Source organism: Terrapene carolina, unplaced genomic scaffold, assembly GCF_002925995.2.
Source record: "Terrapene carolina triunguis isolate 2854851 unplaced genomic scaffold, T_m_triunguis-2.0 Scaffold69, whole genome shotgun sequence".
Lineage (NCBI taxonomy): Eukaryota > Metazoa > Chordata > Testudines > Emydidae > Terrapene > Terrapene triunguis.
This window is the reverse complement of record NW_020664420.1, coordinates 62,857,150-62,884,341: the sequence shown is the minus strand read 5'-3', so window position 1 is coordinate 62,884,341 and position 27,192 is coordinate 62,857,150. Positions and strand designations below refer to the sequence as shown.

Below are 27,192 nucleotides of genomic sequence, written 5' to 3'. Positions count from 1 at the left end.
CACGTAGGTTTGTAACTGGGGAAAGTTGATACCCTGCACCTTCTTTCTTGCACCATTTTTTTGGAAGTGAAGCAATATAAGTTGTAAAGGTCTAGGAGTGAATGGAAAGAAATTGCAAGGAGCTTCTATATGATGAGCAGTCAAGATATACAGAAGCCTCATATCAGAAAACATGTGTTAACTGTAAGGCTGGTATTCATGGGCAGGAAAGTATGTGTAAGTTGTTTATAGATAAAGCAGATGTTCATTTAGTGGATTTTCCAGTGATCAACAAATAGATCTTTGTCTTTGATGAGAATTCAATTTGTGATTAAGAGAAAGTAAAAGAGCAGGATACCTGTCACTGGGAAATAATGCTCTGTGAATTGAACTTTGAGTAGTCCCAGCCCTGTCCTCTATCCCTGTCTCCGTCTTCCAGCTGTTTGCGATGTCAGACAAAACTGTTGTTCTTTATGTAGACACTGAATTAAGACAAGAGGAAATTAAGTTACAGAAAAGATGAAAGCTTAAAGAATCCATGGTCAGTCTCTGGTATTCTTTTAAATTATTTACTGCCTCTCCTTAATAGACAAGTTAGGAAATTTTGCAGTGTTCCATGAAACATCTGCATGTGAAATAATAATTTCGTTTTTGAAGAATATGTGTATGATTTTTCTTCCAAGCCTTGTGCTGTATGTGGGTAAAAATTTAGAGACTTTTGTATTCTTTGTAAATTGTTGAAAATGTTGTTTTTTACCTAGTGGCAGCGGAGCAACCTCTTCCTTGAATGCTACATATTTAAGAGATCAGTACTCTTCAGCATGGTATTAGACTATATCGTTTGCCATTTCCAGTCTTTGGATATCCAGCCATAGATCATCTCACTCAACAAAGCTTCCTATCCATCATAACATAATGAGTTTATTTGCTGCTAAGGCCAATTACACCTATAATCTGCTGTGGTGCTTACTAGATCTTTATGTCTGATGCTCTGTTTAAAATTGCACGTGTGTATGTATACATGCATGTGTGTATGCCTAAATTTCTGTTTGAGCTAGCGCTGTCGATTAATCGCAGTTAACTCACGTGATTAACTCAAAAAAATCAATCGCGATTTAAAAAATTTATTGTGATTGATCATAGTTTTAATGGCACTGTTAAACAATAGAATACCAATTGAAATTTATTAAATATTTTGGATGTTTTTCTACATTTTCAAATATATTGATTTCAATCACAACTCAGAATATAAAGTGTAAGTACTCACTTTATATTATGTTTATTACAAATGTTTGCGCTGTAAAAATGATAAAAGAAATAGTTGTTTTCAATTCACCTCATACAAGTACCATAGTGCAATCTCTTTATCGTGAAAGTGCAACTTACAAATGTAGATTTTTTTTTTTGTTACATAACTGCACTCAAAAACAAAACCATGTAAAACTTTAGAGCCTACGAGTCTGCTCAGTCCTACTTCATGTGCAGCCAATTGCTAAGAGAAACAAGTTTGTTTACATTTACTGGAGATAATGCTGCTCGCTTCTTATTTACAATATCACCTGAAAGTGAAAACAGGCGTTCACATGACACTTTTGTAGCCGGTATTGCAAGGTATTGTGCCAGATATGCTAAACGTTCGTATGCCCCTTCATACTTTGGCCACTATTCCAGGGGGCATGCTTCCATGCTGATTCCACGCCTTAAAAAAAAAAATGTGTTAATTAAATTTGTAACAGAACTCCTTTGGAGAGAATTGTATGTCTCCTGCTCTGTGTTTTACCTGCATTCTGCCATATATTTCATGTTATAGCAATCTTGGATGCTCACCCAGCATGTTGTTCATTTTAAGAATGCTTTCACTGCAGATTTGACAAAACGCAAAGAAAGTACCAATGTGAGATTTCTAAAGATAGCTACAGCACTTGACCCAAGGTTTAAGAATCTGAAGTGCCTTCCAAAATCTGAGAGGGACGGGGTGTGGAGCATGCTTTCAGAAGTCTGAAAAGAGCAACACTCTGATGCGGAAACTACAGAACGCGAACCAGCAAAAAAGAAAATCAATCTTCTGCTGGTGACATCTGACTCAGATGATGAAAATGAACATGCGTCAGTCCACACTGCTTTGGATCCTTATCAAGCAGAACCCATCATCGTCATGGACGCATGTCCTCTGAAATGGTGGTTGAAGCATGAAGGGACATATGAATCTTTAGCGTGATTGGCTGAACAAGAAGTAGGACTGAGTGGACTTGTAGGCTCTCAAGTTTTACATTGTTTTATTTTTGAATGCAGTTATTTTTTGTACATAGCTCTACATTTGTAAGTTCAACTTTCATGATAAAGAGATTGCACTACAGTACTTGTATTAGGTGAATTGAAAAATTCTATTTTATTTTTACAGTGCAAATATTTATAATAAAAAATAAATATAAAGTGAGCACTGTACACTTTGTATTCTGTGTTGTAATTAAAATTAATATATTTGAAAATGTGGAAAACATCCAAAAATATTTACATAAATGGTATTCTATTATTGTTTAACAGCACAATTAATCGTGATTAATTTTTTTAATCGCTTGACAGCCCTCGTTTGAGCATTTGTTTTCTCTTGCAAAATGTTTGTCTCTCATGTAATCATATACCATGCAGTGTAAATAGTTCTCAGCCCTGAGATGTTCACACTGAGTACTTGACACGGTATTTTCACTTTAACTAGGACCATTGCCACATCTTGAGCTACAGACCAAGTTCAAAGAGGTGTTTGCTGGTTTCTCCGTATAAAGAAGATATTATTTGTTTTCTGTTTTCCTTCAGCTGTGCAAATCTACCACAGCTATGGACAACATGAGGGTGGTGTTGTATAAAACTTATTTGGAGGATGTTCTTAGTCAGGATGTATGTTTGCTATGTCAGCCTTTGGGAGGTTTTGGAAAGTACAGTCCTCCTGGCCATATGCAATAACTAAACCCAGATCTGCATTTTCTGGTAATAAAACTTAGGAACTATAACAGGTTGAGGTGTTTAAAGAAGAGGCACTAGAACAAACTGATAAATTAAAGGGCAGTGAAGACTAGATGGTAAGCATCCAAATGTGCTAAGGAATTTAAGAATGGATTGGCTGAGCAGCTCACAATAGGCAACTTCTAATTAAAATCACACCAGAGGATTGGAGGATAGCAAATGTTGCATCTCTTTTTTTAAAGGTCTGGGGAATTACAGATCAGTAAGTCTATGCCTACACTAGAGATCTTACAGCAGCACAGCTGTACCAGTGCAGCTGCGCCATTGTAAGATCTCTCATGTAGCCACTCTGTGCTAACAGAAGAGAGCTCTTCCATCAACTTAATTAAACCAGGGGCAGTAACTATGTCAGGGGCACACCCCTAAGCAACAAGTTTTGCCGACATACATGGTAGTGTAGACATGGCCTAAGTCTTACTTGCTTACCTGATAAATTAATGTAAATGGTCGTTTAAAAATAGAATGAATAGAACTTACATTATTCTAATATAATAAGGTCTAACCAGCATAGTTCTACAAAGGAAAATTATACCTCAAAAATCTATTAAAATTCTTTAACATGTCAGCACAATAATGGATTAAAAAAAAAACAGCTGACATAATTTATTTGAAATTTCAAAAAGATTTCTAGAAGTGCCTTACAAAACATTATTAAGGAATCTCAGAAGTCATGGAGTGAAAGGATCAGAAAATAGATAAGTGACAGAAAACAAAAAATAGGACTAAATGGTCAATTTTCATCATGGCAAAAATGCCATGAAAGTGCCGTGTGAACCAGGACCATATATATTGTGTTTAATATACTTCCTAATTATCTGCAAAAGCAGGAACAGTGAGATGGCAAAACTGGCAGATAATATGTAATTATTTAGGTCAGTCAGCACTGAAAAAGTCTTCCGACTGGCTGAGGAGAAACATTTGGGAAGGGGAGAGAGATTTGGGATGGGCAAGAGGAAAGGGAGTAGGGATTGAGAAGTGGGGGAGAACTAGTCGAGGTCCAGAACACAGAAATTTTAGGGGAAGAGAGAGAGGCAGGCAGGTAAGAGGAAAAAATGAGAAAATAAAAAAGCAAGCAAGCAAAAACAGAGAAAATTCAGAGGCCGAACCCAAAAGGAAGTCAGAATTTTCAGAGTGGAGGAGAAGGACCTGGCATGGCACCGGTGGGAACAAGATAGAAATATTTATTTAATTAATTTAGAAAATAAGGCAAATTATATTTTTACAGTGTGAATTTAGTGCTTGTGAAAGGACAAGTACATCGAAGGCCAGCCCGCACCTCAACCCTTGCCTGAAAGGATGGCATCTAGGATGCTGTGTGTGCAAGAGAAAATTTCCCACTGTTGCTGGCAATGGTTCAGCTCCAAAGGGGTCAGCAACACTGGTAGCTGTCATAAACATACAGCTAAGGGTAGCATAAAATCCCTCCTTTACCTGTGAAAGGTTAAGAAGCTCAAATAACCTGGTTGGCACCTGACCAAAAGGACCAATAAGGGGAGAAGATACTTTCAAATCTGTGGGGGAAGGTTTTTGTTTGGTGGTCTCTTTGTGTTCTCTCCTGGACAGCGAGGAACCAGGCAGGGAAAATACATCTCCTAAAGCCATACCTGAACTAAGCATCTAAGAATACAAATCCTAAGTAATAGGAAGGAAATGCATTAGATTATCTTTTGTTTTAGCTTGTGAATTTTCCCTAGGCTGTATTTAAGAATCTGATTGGGTTTTTAGTGTCCTAGAAACCCAAGGGTCTGGTCTGTGCTCACTTTGTTTGCTCTCAAGCCTCCCCAGGAAAGGGGGTGAATGGGCTTGGGGGAATATTTTAGGGAAACAGGAACTCCAAGTGGTCCTTTTCCTAAATCTTTGTCTAACTCATTCGGTGGTGGCAGCGATACCCTTCCAAGGACAAGAAAGAATTTGTGCCTTGGGGAAGTTTTTAACCTAAGCTGGTAGAGATAAGCTTAGGGGGTCTTTCATGTGGGTCCCCACATCAGGAACCCTGACAGTAGCCCTAGTGTAGATTGCTGCTAGTGTTTTTAATGCCATGTTTGTAACCGTACTCAGAGCAGGCCTAATCAGTTTGGTGTTGAAAATGCCTGTGGTGGCCAGTCTACACTAGGACCTCTAACATCCTGAACACCTGTGGAGCTGAACTGTTTAGACAAGGACTTAGGAGTGAGAGCATAGTTCAGTCATTCTGTCAGCTCAGTCCTGGGCGTCTCTGCTGGGACTTCTAACAAAGGTGCTGCATACAATGGTCATTTTTTTTTGTATGCATGTGGAAGCCTCTCTGGTAGGAACTGAGACCATTCACTCATTTCACATAAGCCATCATAAAAGCTAGCGGATGGTGACAATATTAAGTTATTTATTGACCTGAATTGGATTCAAATCAGTGACTCTAGAGGTGAAGAGCCCTGAATCTTTGTCTCTTAAGCCTACGACTCACTCCACAAAACAAATCAACTTAGTTGTTTAGAAAATGCTAAGAAAACTCTTCTCAATATAAATTTAATAGATGTATCTCCTTTTAGCTCCCAAATGCAACTAAGTCACTAACTAACCTTTGGGTTAGGACACAACATAAGAAAATCAAAGACAGACTCTAGATTACACTCACAACTAAAAATAATTTTCTACCTTTTTCATTAATTCAGGTTTATTAAATATGTTTGTTAAAATATGTTTTTGAATACCACACTTAATATGCAGAACAATTAGTTTAATTCCCCTTGGAGGAGTCTATTTATTATACGTGACCGTGTCAGGAACACTATGTAATTGTTGCACTAGAAAGCATGTTTGCATTTATAATGTAACCTATGTCCATAGCTGCCGCACAATAAGTGTTTTCTTTGACCTGTTAAATATTTTATATATGCAATCCTGAACCCAGAGTCACTTCAGATTATTTCCCCAAGGAAGTGGGGGGAGGAGACCCTGCCAAAACTTAGTTTTTGTTCTGCATAAATTAAATTGGATAGTGAAAATAACTGAAGCTGATCAGATCAATAGGTCTGTTACTTTAGCCCAATGTCTGTAATCAAACAAAGTGCTCTCAATAGGTTTTCGGAGGCTTGTTAGAGTTTTAATTAAATTAGGTATTTAATGCATTCAGTTAACAGATTGTGCCACTTTGCAGAGCAGTAGTTAAGAAATGACATGCATACGAATTTTTGTTTCTCACAGGTCATTAGTAAATGAGGCAATTACTTATTTCTGTAGGATGCCCATAATGTAGTTGCTAATTTCACAATGCAGAGGTCTACCCTATCTCTGAGTGATATAGCCATCCTAAAGTAAACTGTTTAAAGTCTAGAGGCAGCTATTGCCAGTAGAAAGTGTTTTTTACACACACACACACACTCTCTCTATCTCTCTCTCCACTATTGCCAGTAGAAAGTGTTTTTTACACACACACACTCTCTCTCTCTCTCTCTCTCTCTCTTTGAATAACTTTATACCCATCCCTCCCCGAGCTCATTGGTCGTATCCATAGCCAATGAGCACAACAGACTGGGCAACCAGGTTCAACCCCTAAGAACAAAGAGGCTCGATCTCTGGCAGAAAAATTTATTCAACTGCTAGTCTCCAATTGAGAGTGGCCAATCACCAGGCCCTACTTGGCTATTATGTTTATAACATTTGGCAGTTTATGGCCAAGTTTGTGGACTCGCTGCCAGAGGCGCCCAGGAGGGAGTTCCTGGCTATTTTTCATGAGGGCAAGACAGTGATGAGGGCTGCTTCCAAGCAGCCTTAGACGCAGTAGACTTTGCAGCCAGGACCATGGCTTCAGCCATATCCATGAGGAGACCATCGTGGCTGCAATCATCTGGGCTGTTGGTGGAGGACCAGTTGATCCAGGACCTCCCCTTTGATGGCCTGGCGCTGTTTACAGAGAAAGCAGACCGCAGATTACATGGCCTGAAAGATTCTAGGGCTACTTTGCGTTCCCTGGGCCTTTACATGCTGGCGCCCAGAAGAAAGTGGTTCAAACCACAGAAGACCCACAGATTTATTAGTCAATCCTGATCAGAGCCCTTCCGCAAGAAGGACAAGGGCTATAAATGTCGACAGGGCCAACCGCCAGCCTCCTCGGCTCACTCGAGCTGTACCGGCCACCAGCCAGGTAACAAACAGGCATTTTGAGGGTGCACTCAAGGGCGACCTCCCAGCCTGTATCCTAAATCCAACACCCCTTTTTATTTTCCAACCATTTATTGCCCTACCGCCCTGCTTGGGCTTCTATAACATGAGACCAGTGGGTGATCAGTACTGTTGCAGGGGGGTATACCCTCCAATTCAAACCACACGGCCTCCATGTTCTGTGTCAACGGACCGGGGGAGCTCGATCATCGGCCCTTTGTTAGGACTTCTGTATCCAGCATCCTATCCACCTGGAAGCCTTGCATTCCCCGGCTTCCAGAACGCACTGGCAGATTGCCTCAGCAGGTCCTTCTTCTCTCACCACAAGTGGTCCCTCCACTTGGAGGTCGCCAGGATGTTCTTCCAGAAGTGGGGAGCTCTCTGAGTGGACCTATTCACCACCAGACAGAACAGAAAATATCACTGGTTCTGCTCTCTGCAAGGTCTCGACAGCAGCTTGCTATCCGATGCCTTCCTCCTGTCGTGGTCAGGCGACTTGATGTACGCCTTGCTGCCAGCCCCACTGATCAGCAAGGTCCTCTTGAAGATCAAGAGGGATAAGGCTCTAGTCATTATGATCGCTTTGGCTTGGCCGCGCCAGCATTGGTTCGGCACACTCATGGACTTAGCAGTGGCATCCCCAGGGACACTCCCCAGCCACCCAGACCTGCCCTCTCAGGATCATGGACGATTCCTGCACCTGCACCTCGCCTCTCTCCACCACACGGTGTGGTTGCTGCATGGTTAAATCCCGAGGCACAAGCCTGCTCTATTCAAGTATGGCAGGTCTTCCTGGAAAGCAGAAAGCCCTCTACCAGGGCAATGTACCTGCTAAAGTGGAAGGGCTTCTCCTGCTGGACGTTGGAGCGGAATATCTCTCTGATCCATTCATCTCTACAATCCATCCTAGATTGCCTGCTTCACTTAAAGCATTAGGGCCTTGTTTATTCATCGATGAAGGTACACTTATCAGCCACATCAGCGTCCAGGGTAGATCAGTATTCTCCTATGAGATGACGATCAGGTTCCTGAAGGGCTTTGAGAGGCTTTTCCTGGCAGTTCAGGACCCAACTCCCCAGTGGGATCTCTACCTAGTCCTCTCCAGACTCACTGGCCCTCTCTTCGAGCTTCTGGCTTCCTGCTCCCTTTCACACCTGTCATGGAAGGTCGCATTCCTTGTAGCTATTAGCACAGTGAGGCGAATCTCCGAGAATAAAGCCCTCGCATCGGAGCCCCTGTACACTGTGTTCTACAAGGACGAGGTCCAACTGCATCCCCATCCGACCTTCCGGCCAGAGGTTGTGTTGCACGTCCATGTCAACCAAGATATCTTCATCCCAGTGCTCTGTCCAAAGCCCCATGTGTCCAACAAGGAGAGGTGTCTGCACAACGCAGATCTACTCAACTCTTCATTGCAGTAGCTGATAGGATGAAGGGCCTCCCGATGTCTTCTCAGAGGATTTCGTCCTGGATCACCACCTGCATCCATACTTGCCACGAGATAGCACAGGCTGTGCCTCCACTGATAGTGAAGGAAAGTGAAGAAGGAAAGATGGTTATTCACCTTTTGTGAGTTCTTCGGTTGTTCTTCGAGATGTGTTGCTCATGTCCATTCCATGACCCATCCTTCCCCCATCTGTTGGAGTTCCAGCAAGAAAGGGGATGGGGGAGCTGGCGACCCCCCTTCATACACACGCCATTCCAGAGGGCACCAGAGCCAGTCCCCTATAGATACCACTGAGGGAAAAACTTCTGCCACTGGTGCATGTGGTGAGCACACACACCTACAATGGAATGGGCATGAGCTACACATCTTGAAGTACAACAGTTATGAAAGGTGAATAACTGTCTTTTATGCAGTGCAGCATTGTACAGTTAAAGGGTACTCCAACTTTGCCATGAGCCTGCAGGATACACACAATTTACATTTTGCATAAAATGGAGCATTCTGCTGCTGGTCTTATCTTCATTATCTTCCTTCTGTTAGGGAGAGACAGGCCCCAACACTCGTCCGCAAGGATCAGTGTGAAGCATTGCATGCTGGGACTTATAATCTTGTATCAAAGATTACAAGAACTGCAGAATGCTTGGTAGAAAGCTGTAGGTTACGTAGTGCACTTTGGCCTCCCTTGGTTTACAGTCAGTATGTAAGGTTTTGTATGTATATTTATTTTCTGAAACATTTGAGAGAATATTTTGGCACCTTCATTAAATGACACAGAATGTTCTTTTCTGTTTTTCATCGTGTGAATTCCTGATCCATACATCCAGTCCATGCTCAGACTAGTGCTCCTTCCCCATCCCATTGAAAATGATTGCGCCTGGGTGTGGCTGAAAAGTCATAAAGACCCAGAGACTGGAAAAAGCACTGGCCACTCAAGACACATTTAATTGTCAGAAGACTGAGTCATACACTAGTGTTGCATTCTTCCATCCTGCATTCCAAAAGTGGCGACTAAGGGGGGATATGATAGAGGTCTATAAAATCATGAGTGGTATAGAGAAAGTAAATAAGGTAGTGTTATTTACTCCTCCTCATAATACAAGAACAAGGGGCCACCAAATGAAATTAATAGGTAGCAGGTTTAAAACAAACACAAGAAAGTATTTTTTCACACAACGCACTGTCAACCTCTGGAACTCCTTGTCAGAGGGTGTTGTGAAGGCCAGTACTATAACGGGGTTCAAAAGGGAGCTAGATAGTTTCATGGAAGATAGGTCCATCAATGGCTATTAGCCAGGGTGGGCAGGAATGGTGTCCCTAGCCTCTGTTTGCCAGAAGCTGGAATTGGGTGACAAGGCATGGATCACTTGATGATAATCTGTCTGTTCATTCCCTTTGGGGCACCTGCCATTGGCCACTGTCAGAGGACAAGATACTGGGCTTGATGGACCTTTGGTCTGACCCAGTATGGCCGTTCTTATGTTCTTATCCTACCCACGTACAAGGCTTGCATTCTGCGTGAATAAATCAGAAGGCGGGGAAATGGTATGCAATATTTTGTTGCATATTTTGCAATATTTTGTTATGCTTAGTCCTGCTTATAGTAGAAAAATAATAATTGGAAAGTATTAAAATTGTAAAAGAGACTTCCATTTCTTACGGAATTATTGAATGATTAAATAATCAGGTCACTGGTCAAGGAGGAGGGAGAAATGGTGTTGCACCTGACACCCTTTTTATTTAAAGTTGGATTAGGAACTAATCTCTTAATCAAAATAATAGAAAAGTGACACCAATTGAGAGTTCTTGGTCATACTTTATATTGAGGGCAAATTTATAAATAGTTTATAAAGGTTTAAACGATGTTTGACTATATGGATAGTCAATCGTTATAGAACTCAAGTCAATATGTTGCTTATAACCACTAGAACAGGGGTAGGCATGTGAGCTGATTTTCAGTGGCACTCACACTGCCTGGGTCCTGGCCACGGGTCCAGGGGGCTCTGCATTTTAATTTAATTTTAAATGAAGCTTCTTAAACATTTTAAAAACCTTATTTACTTTACATACAACAATAGTTTAGTTATATACTGTAGACTTATAGAAAGAGACCTTCTAAAAACATTAAAACGTATTATTGGCACGCGAAACCTTAAATTAGAGTGAATAAATGAAGACTCGGCACACCACTTCTGAAAGGTTGCCGACCCCTGCACTAGAACATATTCTACTGATGTGCTTGTAATTATCTATAACACATACAACTCATGTCTCCAACATACTTATATACATCTATTAATCATTTATGAATGCTTTATAAATGCAATCTTAATATAAAGTATGGCAGGGTTTTCTGTCTCCCACCCTGTTTTCATTTTTTTTTTCATTCAGTGGTTCTTAATTGTGTTTTTTCCCCTTCTAGTCACATCCTCTGCATTCTAAGGAAAAAATGTTAGAGATACAATTGTACAATTGTTGCTTTCATTTTTACTTGTGTTACTAAGCATTATTTAATATTAATAAACCTAATTAGAAATTACTTACTACTCCAATTAGAATAGTAATGACAGTATTTACTAGCAGGGAACACACATATATATAAAAGAAGTTTCTCTGTAAATGAATTTAGTATTCTTAATACATACACTAATCTTGAGTCTCACAATTGGGTTGCCCTGTCTACTAGATATCATGGATTCAGTTAACGTTTTGTTAGTGTGGAAACTTCCCCCATAATTTGTGCTGTGTGCACAGTCCTTCCCCAGTTTACTGCCTCCATCAGTGAATGTTCTGACAGTGTTCCCCGCTCAAATCACTGCTTTACTAAAGCTATCTTATGCCTGGTTTCTCCTTGAAGAACAATCTACAAGACTCTTAAAGCAAACAAAGAACCAAAAACGGATCTCCTCCACAGACAACAGTGCAGCCTCTCATAAGCCACCCTCCCTGCCGAGAAGACACTCAATAGACTTCTAAGAAAGAATGCAACCTCATGCTGTCTGAGAGCATACTCACTACACCTCAAAGGTCAGAGGCCTTTCCTAAGCTGTTACTTGCTATCTAAGAGGATGCTTAGTGGGGGCCCAGCTGCTGCTGGTATTGTATACCTAAGTTAGTAACATGAAGGAAGCTCTAAATGGAGAAATTCCAGAAGTCATGAACCAGCTTTTGAACAGGAAGACTGTTTCTGCATTACTGGGCCCTTGCCTCTGCCAGGAGGAAGATGGATTCCTGCATCACAGTGGAGTCAATCATGTTAGACTTGTTGCTTGCAGCATTAGATTTTAGACAACACAGGCAAGTACTGCTTCATCTAACTCAGCCCTTAGAAGTCTCTTGAACACACAAGACAGTTGGCTCAGCTATTAGACACTTTCCTTCAGGATGACAGAAGATACACCAGGATACAACGTATTTCAGCAATACTGACATCCGGCTATGTGGTATAGCAACTCCCATCATATGTCATACCTTTCAGGGGTGCTGGGACAATTTGTATAGTGGGGGTGCTGAGAGCCACTGAACCAAACTGTGCACCCTGTCTGTAATGGAATCCACTTCAAGCCAGGGGGTGCTGCAGCACCCCCCATGTCTCTAGTTCCAACACCTATGGTACCTTTTATATGGCCACTCTTGCGTCACACAGGGCTATCGTCAATATATTATCCTAGGCAAAAGGAGCTCATGGCGTGGTTAATGGGTATCTCTTCATTCCCATAGTGAGGTTCCACTTGTACACCATATCTCTTCTCCTGATTACCAGAAGAGCTGGGGAAATAAATGGGATAATAATAAATTATCCAAGTACAAATGAACTGGCCTCACCACCCCTGAATTGCAAACCACTGGAAGTGTGAGCCTTTGATTTCCCAATTCACAGTTCTTTTACCTTGGAACCCAGTATTACTCCAAAACCTGACCACATGGAATTTGACTGCACTTTGTGATTATTCATCCATTGACACTCAAACCACTCAGAGATACTAGGGAAGAAATGATGGTTCGGTTAGCCCATGAGTCTGGGAAATAATTTCAGAATTGGGATACCAGCTGCTCTGCTTATTGAACCAGAAGTATTTGACTTTCTGTGAAACCTCTTCCACAAGGCTTCACATTAAGGTCATGAGCCACATGAGCTCTTGTAATCTCTCTGGAAGCCAAGAGAATCTAGCCATTTATCCTTCTTTTACCTAGTTTCTGAGATCAGTAACGAAATGGAATTACATTTATTTCTTTGAGCTCTCAGGCAACTTTCCTTTGAGCTCATAGCAGACAGGTGACTATTTCTTTTTCCTATGTTCCCTGTTAGGTGAGTAAATGATCTGAGAGACCAATATACCCAACAACCCTTTCTGCAAGCTTTTGTTTCCCAGAGAAATCTAATTTTTATCGTAGGCTCTTAATTTATATATCGTAGGTACTCTCACCATCTCTTTGTCCTAGACCTAATCATTTTAGAAGTCTTGGAGCTAAACAAGTCGAAACTGTGCAGGCTCTTAAGTTCGGTTCCTGTAGTACAGAAAACTTGAGTTAGACTGTTAGATTTGGTCCTTCTCACAGTTACAAAGGTGTAAATCAGGATTATCTACGTGGAAGTCAGTGGCGTTACACTGGTGTGCGTAGAGTTGTCTGTAAACTTGGTCACACCTTGCCACCCAAAAAATATGCTTTTAATTGAATCTAAGATATAGAGGTATTAATTAGGTATGCTGGTCATCAGATTTATACACATGTACAAATAAAATTCCACCAAGCATCACGTTCACTCTGAGCCCTCTATTGGAGAGAGAAGACCTTGCAAGAAATCTGCAGGACAGCTACTAGAACATCCCCATTTTCATTCCTAAACCAGACTCACTTTTCGTGTGCCAGTGGGGTTCTGCAAGTGTAAGTTCTGTTATTTGCACAATGAGTGAAAGTGCTGAAAAGTGTACGTATAGGTGGTTGTCTGCATATATTTGAGCGTTCATGAAAAGAGAGAACACTTTGGAGATTTGAAAGTCTTAGTGGATTTCTGAGCCTCAGTGGATGCTGTGTGTGTTGCTCAATAGATGCTGCTTAACCATCCTGATCTTAAATCTTTCACCTCCCTCCACACCTCACCCCAGTGTTCTGCTTCTCTCCCCTCCCACTCTTAACTTCATGCTTTCTTTCATATTGCTCTCAAAACTTGCCATGGCATTCCTCTTCCATCTCATCCTCAATTTCTTTCTTTAAATCCTTCCTCAGAACTCATATTCTTTCACCTTGCTTTCCACCACTGACCTCCAATACTGTACTATCTACACCATCCCCTGGTGCTATCTCAGTATCAGTCTAGAAAATATCAGAACTTGTAAGATGTAGTCTCAACATAAAGTCGCTCACATTATTTATTTTAACCCTCTTTCCTAGCTCTCCTTTTGTCATCTTCATTTTCTATTTAGGTAAGGCACAAAAATTTCATGGAAAGTTCTGGTGCTATATAAACAATATTTTTCTTCTGACATTGTAAGTTCTTTGGGACAGGGACAGTATCTCTAGGCGTATCTTGTACAGGACTGAACACTCAGTCAGAAGTTAATCTACACTATATAATGAAAACAAGTAACAGTGCTTATTTGCCCCAGTATTGAGACTCCAGATTGGTGGATGTAGAGATGTAAGAGGCTAGGACAATTTTCACCTTGTCTGTAAATTAGTCTTCTCATAATTCATACATCCACCAATCCAGAGAAACCACCTCCTATAACATTTTTCTCTCTCGATCCCTCTTCTCTGGTCTTCCTTTATTTTTTCTCTAGAATTACCATTACCTGTAGCTTGGAAAGTTACTTTCTGAGGAAATGGTGCATTCAGCTCTATCAAGAAGGTTTTGGTGACCAGAAATAGTTAGCTGAGCTGCCTCTGGGCTCTCCAATGGGTGGGACAACCCAGTAATGAGATTTTGGATTGGTGAATGTATGCATTATGAGATCACCTATTTCCAGGTAAGACAAATTTGTTCTATTTAGCTACTCAACATTACTATTGAGTACTCAACATTACTTATAAATTCACTGCAAAATGGACACATTCTTATTTTCATTTACAAATTGTAATGATTAATTCAGCCTGTAATCTACTCAGCTAACACTCTGGATTTGTATGTAAAAAAGAGACCACACAGTTCAGGGTTGTTAGTGCTCTCTTTTTTCACCTTTTGTTTCTGAAACAATATTGAAGCAGTTAATAGTGTACATTGATGGTTAGGCTGTGCTCTGAGTTTTTGACCATGTGCTTTCCTAAGTAAAGCTGTTTTCCTGGCTGTGGTCTAAACTTGGTTAATTTTTCTTTCTATTACAAATATTGTTTTACAAATCCTTTACAGCAGTTCACTCTGTAATTGTGATAGATCAGTAATCACTGCTCGATAATAAAGTATAGACCAAAGGAAACGACTCTGTGTCAGTGTTTGATTGCATTGTGAGGAGCTCTATGGAACATTGTCCATGTAAGGTGGTTTTAAAAATGTATGTATGAGACTGTGTACACAGCATCATGGGAACAGTAGTGACCACTGTGGTTAAGATTTCAGACACTTTTCACTTTAACCCTCTGTTTTTAGTTGCCTATAACTTTGCAAAACTTTCAGTTTTGGAACCGAAATCTTCCAAGTTTGGTCTCTGGCCAAAGGTGATTTTTTTTTTAAGTTTGAACGAAAATGGTACAGAATTTTTTGAATACAAGGAGAAGGGGAGGAAATACTTTTCTCATAGATACAGTCTTTTAAAAACATTTCGCACAGCTTTGCTGCCTAAATAACTGGGGAATGAAAGTCAGAGTTTGGCATGGAGATAGCCTTGTTAAGAGAAATGCTCTTGTGTATGTTAGTAAAATTTGTGGATTTGACTGAGGTCTTGTCTACACTGGTGGTTTGGTTTGGTTTTTTGCATCAGTGTAGCTGCTCTAGTATAAATAGTGACATGCGTGAGCATGACCTCAGTGCAATTCACCAGTTTCTATACCAGTGCAGCACTCCTACCCTAGAGGGTTGCAGTAATGCTGTTATATCGGTGTCAAATGTGTATGTAAACCCAGCCTGAGTTACCAATTGAAAATTGTTTGCCGTGGGTGGGTGTTTTACATGTATGTGCCCAGCTAATTTAACTGTGTAATGAAAATGTATTGAAGAGGTACATGTGCTGGCCTAAGGGCTCCACAGACATGTTTGACTCCTTTTCTCTGGACCTTGCAAGATATAAAGGGGTTGAGCTATTGGATGCACTTTGTGTAAGGTTCTTAGCGTCCCATTCTGGATGAGCCACCAAGTTATTCCCACAGTTAGCCTTTGTAATCAGAGTTCTTATTACTGCTACCTTCATCCTTCCCTCTCTTCTTTTCCCTTGTATTGTTTGTTACACTCAATTATTTTGTCTTAAATGAGATTGAAAGCTCTTTGGGGCCCTTGTCTTCCTATGTGTCTGTACAGTGGACATAATGAGGCCACCACTCTTGATAACAATGCTAAAAATTAATAACAATAATAATGTACCTTAAGAGCTCTGGAGCTGGGAATGCCCAAAGCCTTAATGCAATAGCCTTAAGTTTGACTGAGGGCTTATGTTTGAAATATTAACCTGTGTTTGGTGCTAATATATATTTATGTATAAAATCATACTTGTACAATGGTATCGAAATTGTAGTCTGAATTTTACAAGTGGCTGTGAGATAGGTCATACGCAATTCAAACATTACTGCATTTTTTAGAATTTTTGGCAAAATATCAGTTGTACATTGGCTGTTCATTGTTTTAACAGAATCCACACTTAAGTTAAACATGTAAGTAAAAATAAACTATTTGTCATTCAGGGAATTTTCCCCTTCAAACTGGGGAGGGTGTTTTTTTCCCCTTTTCCTTTGATGCCAGGATGCTAGTTCTGCAGAAAAATGAGCTCTGTTAATTTCCCCTATGGTATAATTGCTGTGTTCAAGCCGATCATTTATTCTTTGTTTGTTAAGTATTACTCTGAGGTAAACCCTATAATCTCTTACCCAGCAATACCATTTGGCTTCTTCAAGCCTTTTTTTTCTTAGCCCTAAAACTATTTTGAGGTCAATTCTGTATTTCTTTGGCATGTAATGAGGACAGTGCAGTTTTTTACAAAATGTGTGGTTATTTAGAGCTTCAGCAAACGGTTGGTTGGGTGCTCTTTCTAGAAGTTCCCATTCTTGACATTACTCACTCGGTGGTGCTCTATTTAATTGTAGTTTTCAAAGTATTAATAAATTATTTACATTTCAATTACTTTGGCCTTTTAATGCAGTGAAGTCATCCTGGGATATTTATGCATGAGAACTATTTCATCAGTTTTAGAGCCTCTCTCTCCAGCCATTGAAGACTCTAGCAGTAGGATCTTTGTCTACTTACCATGTTCTTTACACTTGCTAATCTTAGTCCAAAGCATTATTTTAACTTCATTCCAAAGAAGGAGATTCTTATACACATAATATTGTTGCATTCAAGGGATTATATAAAACAAGCTGGAACGAAGAATTGTTCTGTGTCAGCAGATTTGTGTATTTCCACACTGAACTAGTTAGAAGGGGCTGGCAGTGGGGGAGAGTTCTGAATCAATGCCCACCCCTCCACACTGAAAGCCTTACAATAATCAGAATTTCCCTGGTCTTGTCAGTCAGTAATCATCAGTTGGATCCCAGAATAGGGGGAAAGAGCTAGCTAATTATCTAAACAATAAAAGTAAAAAAAGAATGTTACATTTGATTTTAGGTTCGGGAACTGCAAACACGTTTACAGAGCATCCAGGCAACAGGCCCATCCAGTCCAGGTCGTCTCACTTCTGCAAACCGACCCGTGAACCCCAGTACTGGAGAACTGAGCACCAGCAGTAGCAGCAATGACATTCCCATTGCCAAGGTGAGCTGTTGTGTGCTGCAGTGATGCCTCATATTATCTGGAAGAAGCAGACTTCATTGTGCACAGCTGCTGTGCAGGCATGCGATTAACTGGGAAGTATCATCTAGAATCCCAGGGGTGTTTTCAAGGGCCCTAAGCGGGCCCATGAACTCAAGCTGCAGGAAGAGATAAAGTGCTAATAATTTTAAGTCTCTCTTAGTCACAACACAGATGCCAGCTTTCATTTATCAACTTAACATGGGATTTCCAAGCACGCTGAATGTGTGAATAGGGTGACCAAATAGCAAGTGTAAAAAATCGGGATGGGGGTGGGGGGTAATAGATGCCTTTATAAGAAAAAGCCCCCAAAATTGGGACTGTGCCTATAAAATCGGGACATCTGGTCACCCTATGTGTGAATGATGATGCATTTTGCATAGTTGTGGAGAACATGGGGCGTGGGATGCCTGTCTGTAACTTGTGTAGCTTTGTGGCTTTTAGATTGCTGAACGAGTGAAGCTCTCAAAGACAAGGTCAGAGTCTTCATCGTCTGACCGACCTGTCCTAGGATCAGAAATCAGCAGCATAGGGGTGAGTGCTAATAATAAATCAAAATAATAAACTGCGCACACAGCTCATCCTAACATGAGTATTGCAGGAAAGAGCCAGGGGTGACTGTTATGTTGTTAAAAACAAAAACAGTATCTTACTATTTCAAAGCTAATTTTATGGAAAATATTTAACAGGAGAGAGAGAATAAATGAATACGCTTGTGTAATCCCCAGTTTTACATTAATGTAGTCCATGCAGTTGCCATAAATTGGTGGCCAAGGACCTAATCCTTGAAACCCTTGCTCATCTGAGTAATCATATTGACTTCAAGGAGACAATAAATATGAGTGAGGATTACTCACATAAATAAGGGTTATGCAGCTGCACCCCAAGTTAGACATCTCTAGAAGAGTAGTATATAAATTCTGCTCTGATAACACCAATGTAAATCCAGCAGAACACCATTGCTACTCCTGATTTACACTTGTGTAACTGAGAGCAGTATTTGATCCTTTTGCTCAGCTTTCTTGAAAGTATAGATGTTCTCCAGAGAGCCTGAGAATCTACAGTATTTTTAAAAACTAGCCATCCACTCTCAGCAGGTTTATTATTCACCCTGTGCAGGTGTCTAGCAGTGTGGCTGAGCACTTGGCCCATTCTCTCCAAGACTGCTCCAACATCCAGGAAATCTTTCAGACGCTCTATTCACATGGATCTGCTATCTCTGAAAGCAAAATCCGAGAGTTTGAAGTGGAAACAGAGAGGTTAAATAGGTAAGATGGAAGGTTAGATGCACTTGTAGTATTTTGCCAAGTATTCGTTTTGTTAAATTGATTTTATTTTCATTATTGCCTGTCACATATCTTATATGTTCATGCTTGACTCCCAGTTCGTCTCTGGCAGCTCCAAATAAATGTGAAACTTGGATAATAAAGAGGTGATCTTAACATACATTAACAGTTTTTTCTACGAATATGATAATTTGAACATGTATGCTAGGCCCTGTAATGGATTTGAATCTCTGTCCTATGTAGTAAATAAACCATTTATTTCTCATGTCTTTTCATGTCCAGAATTCTAAACTGTGGTGTGTTCCCCATATTCCTGAAGCTTGGAGCAGACCAGCAGATATGGCATTTTTTTCTAAAACATACAAATGTTATTACTTAGGACTTGCGTGACTACTACACCATTCTAGAAACAGGGTATTTTGTTTTCTGCTGGGGTACCTGAATAATAGTGTTCAGAATCAAATTGTCTCAGTGAGTGTGCTCATTTTAGGTGAGGTGGAGAATGGGTGTATTGGTTGATCACAGGATTAGTCATCAGTGTGATGCGACCATGAAAAAGACTAATGCAGTCCTGTGATGCATCAGGCCAGGTATTTCCAGTAGAGATGGGGGAAGTGTTAGTACCATTATACAAGGCACTGGTGAGACCTTATCTGGAATATTGTGTGCAATTCTGGTCTCCTGTGTTTAAGAAAGATAAATTCAAACTGGAACAGGTGCAGAGAAGGGCTACTAGGAGGAGCTGAGGAATGGAAAACCTACCTTATGAGAGGAGACTCAAAGAGCTAGGCTTGTTTAGCCTAACCAGACAAAGGCTGAGGGGAGATATGATTGCTCTGTATACATAAATCAGAGGGATAAATACCAGGGAGGGAGAGGAATTATTTAAGTTAAGTGCCAATGTGGGCACAAGAACAAATGGATATAAATTGGCCATCAACAAGTTTAGGCTTGAAATTAAGCAAAGGTTTCTAACCATCAGAGGAGTGAAGTTCTGTAACAACCTTCCAAGGGGAGCAGTGGGCGGGGGGGGAAACAGACTGGCTTCAAGACTGAGCTTGATAAATTTGTGGAGGGGATGGTAGTGTGGGACTGCCTACAATGGCATGTGGCTCATCAGCAACTGCCAGTAGCAAAAATCCCCAATGGGTGGTGATGGGACACTAGATGTGGAGGGCTCTGAGTTACTATAGAGAATTATTTCCCAGGTATCTTCCTGGTGGGTCTTGCCCACATGCTCAGGGTCTAACTGATCACCATATTTGGGGTTGGGAAGGAATTTTCCCCTGGGTCAGATTGGCAGAGACCCTGGGGGTTTTCCGTCTTCTTCTGCAGCATGCAGCACAGGTCACTTGCAGGTTTAATCTAGTGTAAATTGTGAATTCTCTGTAACTTGAAGTCTTTAAACCATAATTTGAGGACTTCAATGACTCGCCAGAGGTTAGGGGTCTGTTACAGGAGCGGGTGGATGACATTCTGTGGCCTGCGATGTGCAGGGAGGTCAGACTAGATGATCATGATGGTCCCTTCTGACCTTAAAGTCTATGAGTCTAACAGTATTGCTGATATCACTGGACCTTGTACTGTATTAATCAAGGCCTCGTGTTTTATTAATTACATGAGCTCAAAATTATAAATAAAAAATCCCAGAATTATGTGGCACTGCACTCCCCCTTACTGCTTTTCCCAGTTCTAGTCCAGTCTAGTATGCTTTTTATTTGATTATTTTGATATGAATTAATTTTATGAAAATGCTCCCCCTTCTTTTCAGTGAGCTGCAGAATTTTGTATTGACAACCCAAACATTGGAGAAGTTGTCAAGAGAGTTAGCTGGAGCTTTTGACAGCTTGGTAGGGAACTGCTGGGACTTTGGGCAACCTAAAAAACTCAGGGGTTTATTCTGGCTACTGAGGAAGGGATGTGCTCACTTTTTTCCTACCCCATTTACAGGTGATGAGGGGGTGACTTCAGATTTTTGAGAGGCGTGATTGGTGTTGATTTCCTTATTCCATACCTAAGTAAATCTTTACAGCAGTTAGCTGTACCCTGCTGCTACATTCAGCAATGATGGATAAGTACGCAGCTTGATGTCTCTGCCAAAATGATAAGCAGTGAGGTAGTCAACAATGTTGACATTTAAAGTATTAGGGCTTGTTTATGTGAACACATACTTGGCAGCAAGCTGTGATGGAAATCTACTTCACACTAGCCTGCCCTGCACTAACTGTCCATGTGGATCTAGTTGGTGCACACTAAAAGTTCCATAGTACGCTTTGAAGCAGGGTATATCAGTGCACACTATGGAACTTTTGTTCTTCTTCGAGTGCTTGCTCAAGTCCATTCCACTTTAGTAGTGCACCATTGCCAGAGATTTTCCCCTCAATAGTATCTGTCGGGCTGGCTGTAGTGCCCTCTGGTGCCGTGTGCTTATGCGCCAGTGTAAGGGGTGAGGCCAGCCACACACCCTCTCAGTTCCTTCTTACTGCCTGTGACGGTTGCTGAAAATCTCCTCTTGCTTTGGCAAGGTGCCTATGAGTGCTTTTTTCTTCTCTGTATCATAGTTTAGTCTGTAGTTTAGTTATAGTGTATATATTGTAAATAGGGTTAGTGTAAATAGTACCACCTCCCCTTATTGTTAAGGGGATTCCTTCACCACTGTGGCTGGGCAGCTCACTACCACAAGATGACTTTTGGCCCCATTGAGAGCTCTTAAAGCGGATAGCAGCTAACCCGGGGCTAGAGATTGAGGATCTTAAGGAATCATCCCTCGGTCTCATTGACGTTCTGGCAGCAGCAGTTCCATTTAAGGTGGCCTTCCCCATTAATGAGGTGGTAATGGGTCTGGTCAAAGGCCTGTGACAGACCCCATCTTCTCTGCCCCCCACTTTGAAAAGAGCGGAGAACGAGCCTTATTGGGGAGATATGACTACAATTTGTGGGACTCCTTGGTCAAATTTAAGGACTCTAGGCAGGAATTCTCAGCCCTCTTAGACAAGGGGAAGAATGTTGCCAGAGCCTCTCTCCAGGCAGCATTAGTTGCCACAGACATGGTGGTGAGGACAATGGCTTCTGCCGTCACCTTGAGGCGATGATCTTGGCTTCAGTCCTTGGGATTCCCTCACTATTTTCGGAGCAGATGAACACAACACTGCACACCCTGAAGGACTCCAGGGCACTACTCAGATCCCTGGGCCTCAATGCTCTGTTTGCTTCTAGGAAGCACTTCTGGCGCCAGCAGCCACCATGCTTCTCAGCTCAGCCTCCAAGACAAGAACCCTATAAAAGAAAAGGGAGAGGTTACTAGCACCGTCAACCGCTTCCATCCACCTCAACCTCCCAGCTGGGGTCTCATAGGTACTCCGGTGGACCCAAGCAGGACTTTCGATGATGCGCCCCAAGGCGCTAGACAAGTTCCTGTCGGACTGCTGGGTGCTAAATACAGTGGCAGTTGGCTATACCCTGGAGTTTTATGCATTGCCCGTGCCCCCAAAGAACTTACAAGTTGATTTAAGACAAGATACAAGTGTGACCAAAAGGTAGGAAGGCAAGATAGAGGGAGGATAAGGATAGTAGTAATAAGACCACGCTGTTACATAGGCTTTCTGCAATGAGAAAGCAACAGAGAATTCAAAAAAGGATGTTTTATTCTTTGGTTGGTTCTTCAGTTGTTTTTTTAGTGGTGGGGGATTGTCCCAGATCTAAGTAAACATCCTCCCGTGTTCTTGTCACAGTACATGGAACCGATGGATTTAGCTGTAGTACTTTAAAATACTGCCAGCCAAATGTTCTTTGACATTCTAAACTGGGATCATTTTGGTGTTTTCAAGACAAATAGACCTCTGTCTCTGCTTGAAGGTTAAACATTATTTCCTTCTCTACAGCCGTATTGAGCACTTAAAATCCCAGAATGACTTGTTGACAATAACGCTGGAGGAGTGCAAGAGCAATGCTGAGAGGATGAGCATGCTGGTTGGGAAATATGAGTCCAATGCCACGGCACTCAGACTTGCACTGCAGTACAGGTATGTAAATATGTGGCTTGGGAATTTGAGCCTGAAAAGTGAGGGGACAAGACTTGCTACAGAACTTTAGGACATAAAGCTGCTGTTCTGCAACAGAACATCCTGCTTCTGTTCCATTCTGGTGTGAGTAATGATGCACTGGCTAGATAGGTTCATGAGGCAGCTACATTTAGTTATTGTCTGATACGTAACTCAACTGTAGTCAGAGGCGTTTCATCAGGGATGAATTTAGCTCTGTCACACTAAATAGCTTTACCTCTTCTTTTTGGAAATACAGAATGAAGATTAGAGTTAGGGAAGATTTGTTTAGTTTTTCTCCCTCCTTCTCATATGTACATGAAACAACCTTTGCAGGTTTTACTGAAGAAAATAAATAAAGAAAAAAGTGATTATGATGATAGTAATAAGGAACTTGTGATGTTAATATGATGGACGTTGCTGGGAATATTTTTCCAATATTTCTTCAGCGAGAAGAAATGAGTCAGTGTCTGAGAAATGTTAAATCTGTGTCTTGCTCTATTTGAAGTGTGTTGGGTGCTCACAGTCCAGTGTCCTCATCACATAGGCAGCCATGATCATTAGCCATCCCAACAAGAGGTTAAGGATTCAGTAGGTAAAATGACTGAACTCCACTCTCACACTCTAGCATCCCTCCAGATGAAGGTTGGGGCACGCTGGAGAAGCACTATGAAGAAGCTTGTGCTGGAGTTGTCTGTGCTTTAGCTGTCTGTTGTATAAATAGAAGACTTCAGTTTCTCCTACTGTCAGTCTAGCATCTTTCACAAGCTTGATGGTATAAAGAAAGAACCCACAACTCCTATTGACTTTTGTGATTTAAGTTGACTTCTGTAGGAACTGTGAGGTACACCTCTCAGGATTTGGTCCCAAATAACTATATTTGCTTTAAAATATTTGTAAAAAATGGTGTCTCTGGAGCATTCTTTCGACCATGACTAATTTGGAGCAAACACTTGTGGCATTATGGCAAATCCTGTTCATTTTGAAGGAAGTTGACCTTGAATAAATTTTATATATTATATATTAAATAAAGCAGAAATGAGTGGTTCTCAGGTACGTTCAGTAGTGATCTCCTTGCAGTGGGGAAAATGGGTTTAAGGAAAGTCTTGGACAGGGGATTATTTTTTAACAGAGAATCAGAAAAACGTAAGTATTTTGGTAAGGGTTTTGAATAACATGGAAAATTGGAAAGGCAACTTCACAAGAAATAGCCTCCACTGTTGGTCAGATTACTGTCTTGTATCAGCCACACTTCTGAAGAAAGATAAGCTCAACTCTCACTGGTCATTCCACCTCTCCCATTTCCTATTCAATGAGTTAGGGCCAGCCTGGGGACAACATTGACAGGCTGCATATCTAAGGGTAGGCTTGTTGACCGTTGGTGGGAGAAACCACATTATCTGGGATGTGGAAGACCCACATTCAAATCTCCTCTCTGGACCAGTGATTTGACCCCAGGGCTTCCCTCTTGCAGCTGAGTGTAGGCTATTCTGGGATGGGTCCCTCTTAAGCTCTCTTACTGAAGCTTTTCTATTTCCTGTAAATAGTCAGTCACTGGAGCAGGACTTGAACTTGAGTCTTCCCCCGCTCAAGTGAGTGCTGTAACCACCGGGTTATAGGAGGGCATTCCGGGGTGGATCTCTTTCTATTTCTCCTGTTGACACTGATCCATTTTGTGTAAAATACTTAAAAAGTCAGTGGTCCAGAGAAGGACAGAATGACTCTCTAAGGGAAGACCCAAGTTTAAGTGTGAAATGTTTCATTTGACCCAAAACAGGCCTTTTGTCAACTTCTTCTATTCATTGAATATTTCCAAAAAGTTCAGATTTGGCCTGACTTGAACCAAATTTTTTTCTGATTTTTCAGAACTGCCATTGAATCAAAAAATCGATTACTGACACAGCTGTAGTCCTGTAATGTCCCTGCTATCATACAAATAGAAAGGAATAGCCTAGTTCAGTGGTTCTCAAACTTGGGCCGCCGCTTGTTCAGGGAAAGCCCCTGGCAGGCCGGGCCAGTTTGTTTACCTGCCGCGTCCGCAGGTTCGGCCGATCGAGGCTCCTACTCGCCACTCCAGGTCAATGGAGGCTGCAGAAAGCGACGCAGGCCGAGGGACGTGCTGGCTGCCCTTCCTGCAGCCCCCATTGGCCTGGAGCGGCCAACCGTGGCCAGTGGGAGCCGCGATCGGCCGAACCTGCGGACACGGCAGGTAAACAAACTGGCCCAGCCCGCCAGGGTGCTTACCCTGAACAAGCGGCGGCCCAAGTTTGAGAACCACTGGCCTAGTTCTTTCACCACCGCTTATCCAGTGTTGATATCTGATGTTGATTCTCCTGTCTAAGTTGCAGATACTGTGTTTGTTTTATTTCAGTGAACAGTGCATAGAAGCATATGAGCTGCTGCTGGCTTTGGCAGAAAGTGAACAGAGTCTCATTCTTGGTCAATTTAGAGCTGCAGGCGTTGGTTCTGTTGGTAAGATCTCAATGAGTCACTCTCTAAATCCTATTCTGCACTTCAGTTAACATTTATCAATTTACAAGGGCTGGTTGCAACAGTGAATCATCTCCTGACAGTTTGTTACCCACCAAATATGTGCTTATTTTCATGTTTTCAACTGAATAAATAAAATGTTTGACACACATAAAAATTGGGACTGGAACCGAAACAAACTATTATAAGCAAGTTAAAATAAACCATATATGGTATTACAGGAGATGCATCTTCTGGACTTGTGGGATTACTTTTGTTGGGCAATAACCATATACCAAGCACAGTGATTAAACTGATACCTCCAAGCACCCAAGCATGCACTTCACATACTGAATGCAGTGGTTTGGGTTACATAATTTGCACTTGCAATTACCACAGTTGTGTACATAGCCACAGTATTTGCCCACAAAAATTGTGTTTCATAAAAATCTGGTCTTAAATCTGTACTCTCAAATATATCATAATGCAGATAAAATACCACATGCAGTCTTTACCTCCAAGCTCCCATGGTACTCTTGTGTTTTAACATTTCCTTCTCATGTTTTACTGCATGGACTGAGGTTTCGGCCTCTGTTTTCTGTGTTGTTCTATTTCATTTCGTTACTCAGCAGCACACACTGACACTAGTTAACACTGCTATTGAAAATGTTCTTTGGGGGATGGTGCTTTCCTAATAACAGAGTCAGCCCGTTTATTAATCCATTTTCAACATGGTACATGCGAGTTCTATGCACACAAGTCACATTTTCTGTCAATAAATAAATGTTTTCACTGTGAAACTAACTCTTAGTTTTACAGAGGCTCATTCCTCTTACTGATGGGAGGGAGTGGTAGTAGTAATCTTGGACCTTGCTTTGGGGGGAGGGGAGGGAGAAGGTATATGAAACCTTCAGACAGAAAAATAGCTTTCCGTACTGTGCTGAGACCTAGACACTGCCTTTAGACACTAATTTATAGCGCCAGCTTCTCAAGAACCACTGAAATGTAAACTGAAAGCTTTTAAGGACCAAACGACCAGCTGGTTTCAGAGCCACAAGACGGATGAGTTCCACCTCTTGTTTCTGCAGGCTAGACGCAATGATCCACAGTTACTACGCTGTTTCCAGGCAGTTTACTTTGCATCTCTCCTAGTGGTTTGTGCAAGTCTTTGTGTAGGTGTGTTTCTCCTTGCAGAGTATGTCATGCAGGAAAGGTCGCAGCAGATCATTATTATTTTTTTTTTTCCTTTTTCTCTAGATTCTAGCCCTTCCTTTTGGTAGTCTGGTACTGAATTTGTACTGCTGTTTCTTTATGAAAGGGCATTAGGAGCAAGTGTGTATTAGGCCTTAGATTTTGCTAGTCAAGAAGTAAATCCAGAAAGGAAAGTATTAGTTTTCTTCTCCATGTTCAGGTTATAAAAGAGAGGGTGTAACCTACATTTATATAGGTGTCTACCGTCAACTTTTTTTTTAATAGTAGCATTACCACTCACACCCTTTAGTGGAGACTGTGCCAGCGTTTCCATCATAAATCTTGTTTTTCAGGAAGTTATAGCTTGGCTGTGAAACTTTATTTCACTGAGAAATTTAGTCAGAAGAGTCTTTGCCTGACAAAAGTTATTGTTTTGCATTAGTTTAAAGTAAAAATTAGTTTAGTTTATATTTAAAGTTAGACACCGAACAACCCCTCCCCACGATCCTGAGAGCCGTCTCATTATATCGGAGAAATATACATTTTCCAAATTTACACAAATCCCAGAATGTCTTTATTAATGATTTGTCTAGCACCACAAATCTGGTTGTGATGGTTTGTTTGTTAAAATAATAAATTTGGTGCCAAATCCTAATGCCTTACTCAGTCCCTTGCAGGTAAAACTACCAT

At 41.2% G+C, this 27,192-nt stretch overlaps 1 protein-coding gene across 4 annotated transcripts in view; it reads left to right on the top strand.

Moving 5' to 3' along the window:
* The window catches only part of MCC (MCC regulator of WNT signaling pathway), a 331,118-nt gene that overhangs the window by 262,427 nt on the left and 41,499 nt on the right, over positions 1 to 27,192 (top strand). For 3 of the 4 annotated variants that reach the window (XM_026649201.2, XM_026649203.2, XM_026649204.2), the window contains 5 exons: positions 17,334 to 17,480; positions 17,961 to 18,050; positions 18,636 to 18,784; positions 22,684 to 22,824; positions 25,214 to 25,314. In XM_026649201.2, the coding sequence (XP_026504986.1) occupies positions 17,334 to 17,480; positions 17,961 to 18,050; positions 18,636 to 18,784; positions 22,684 to 22,824; positions 25,214 to 25,314 (628 nt within the window). The remainder of the gene's footprint in view (positions 1 to 17,333; positions 17,481 to 17,960; positions 18,051 to 18,635; positions 18,785 to 22,683; positions 22,825 to 25,213; positions 25,315 to 27,192) is intronic. The other variant, XM_026649202.2, reaches the window with a different exon arrangement.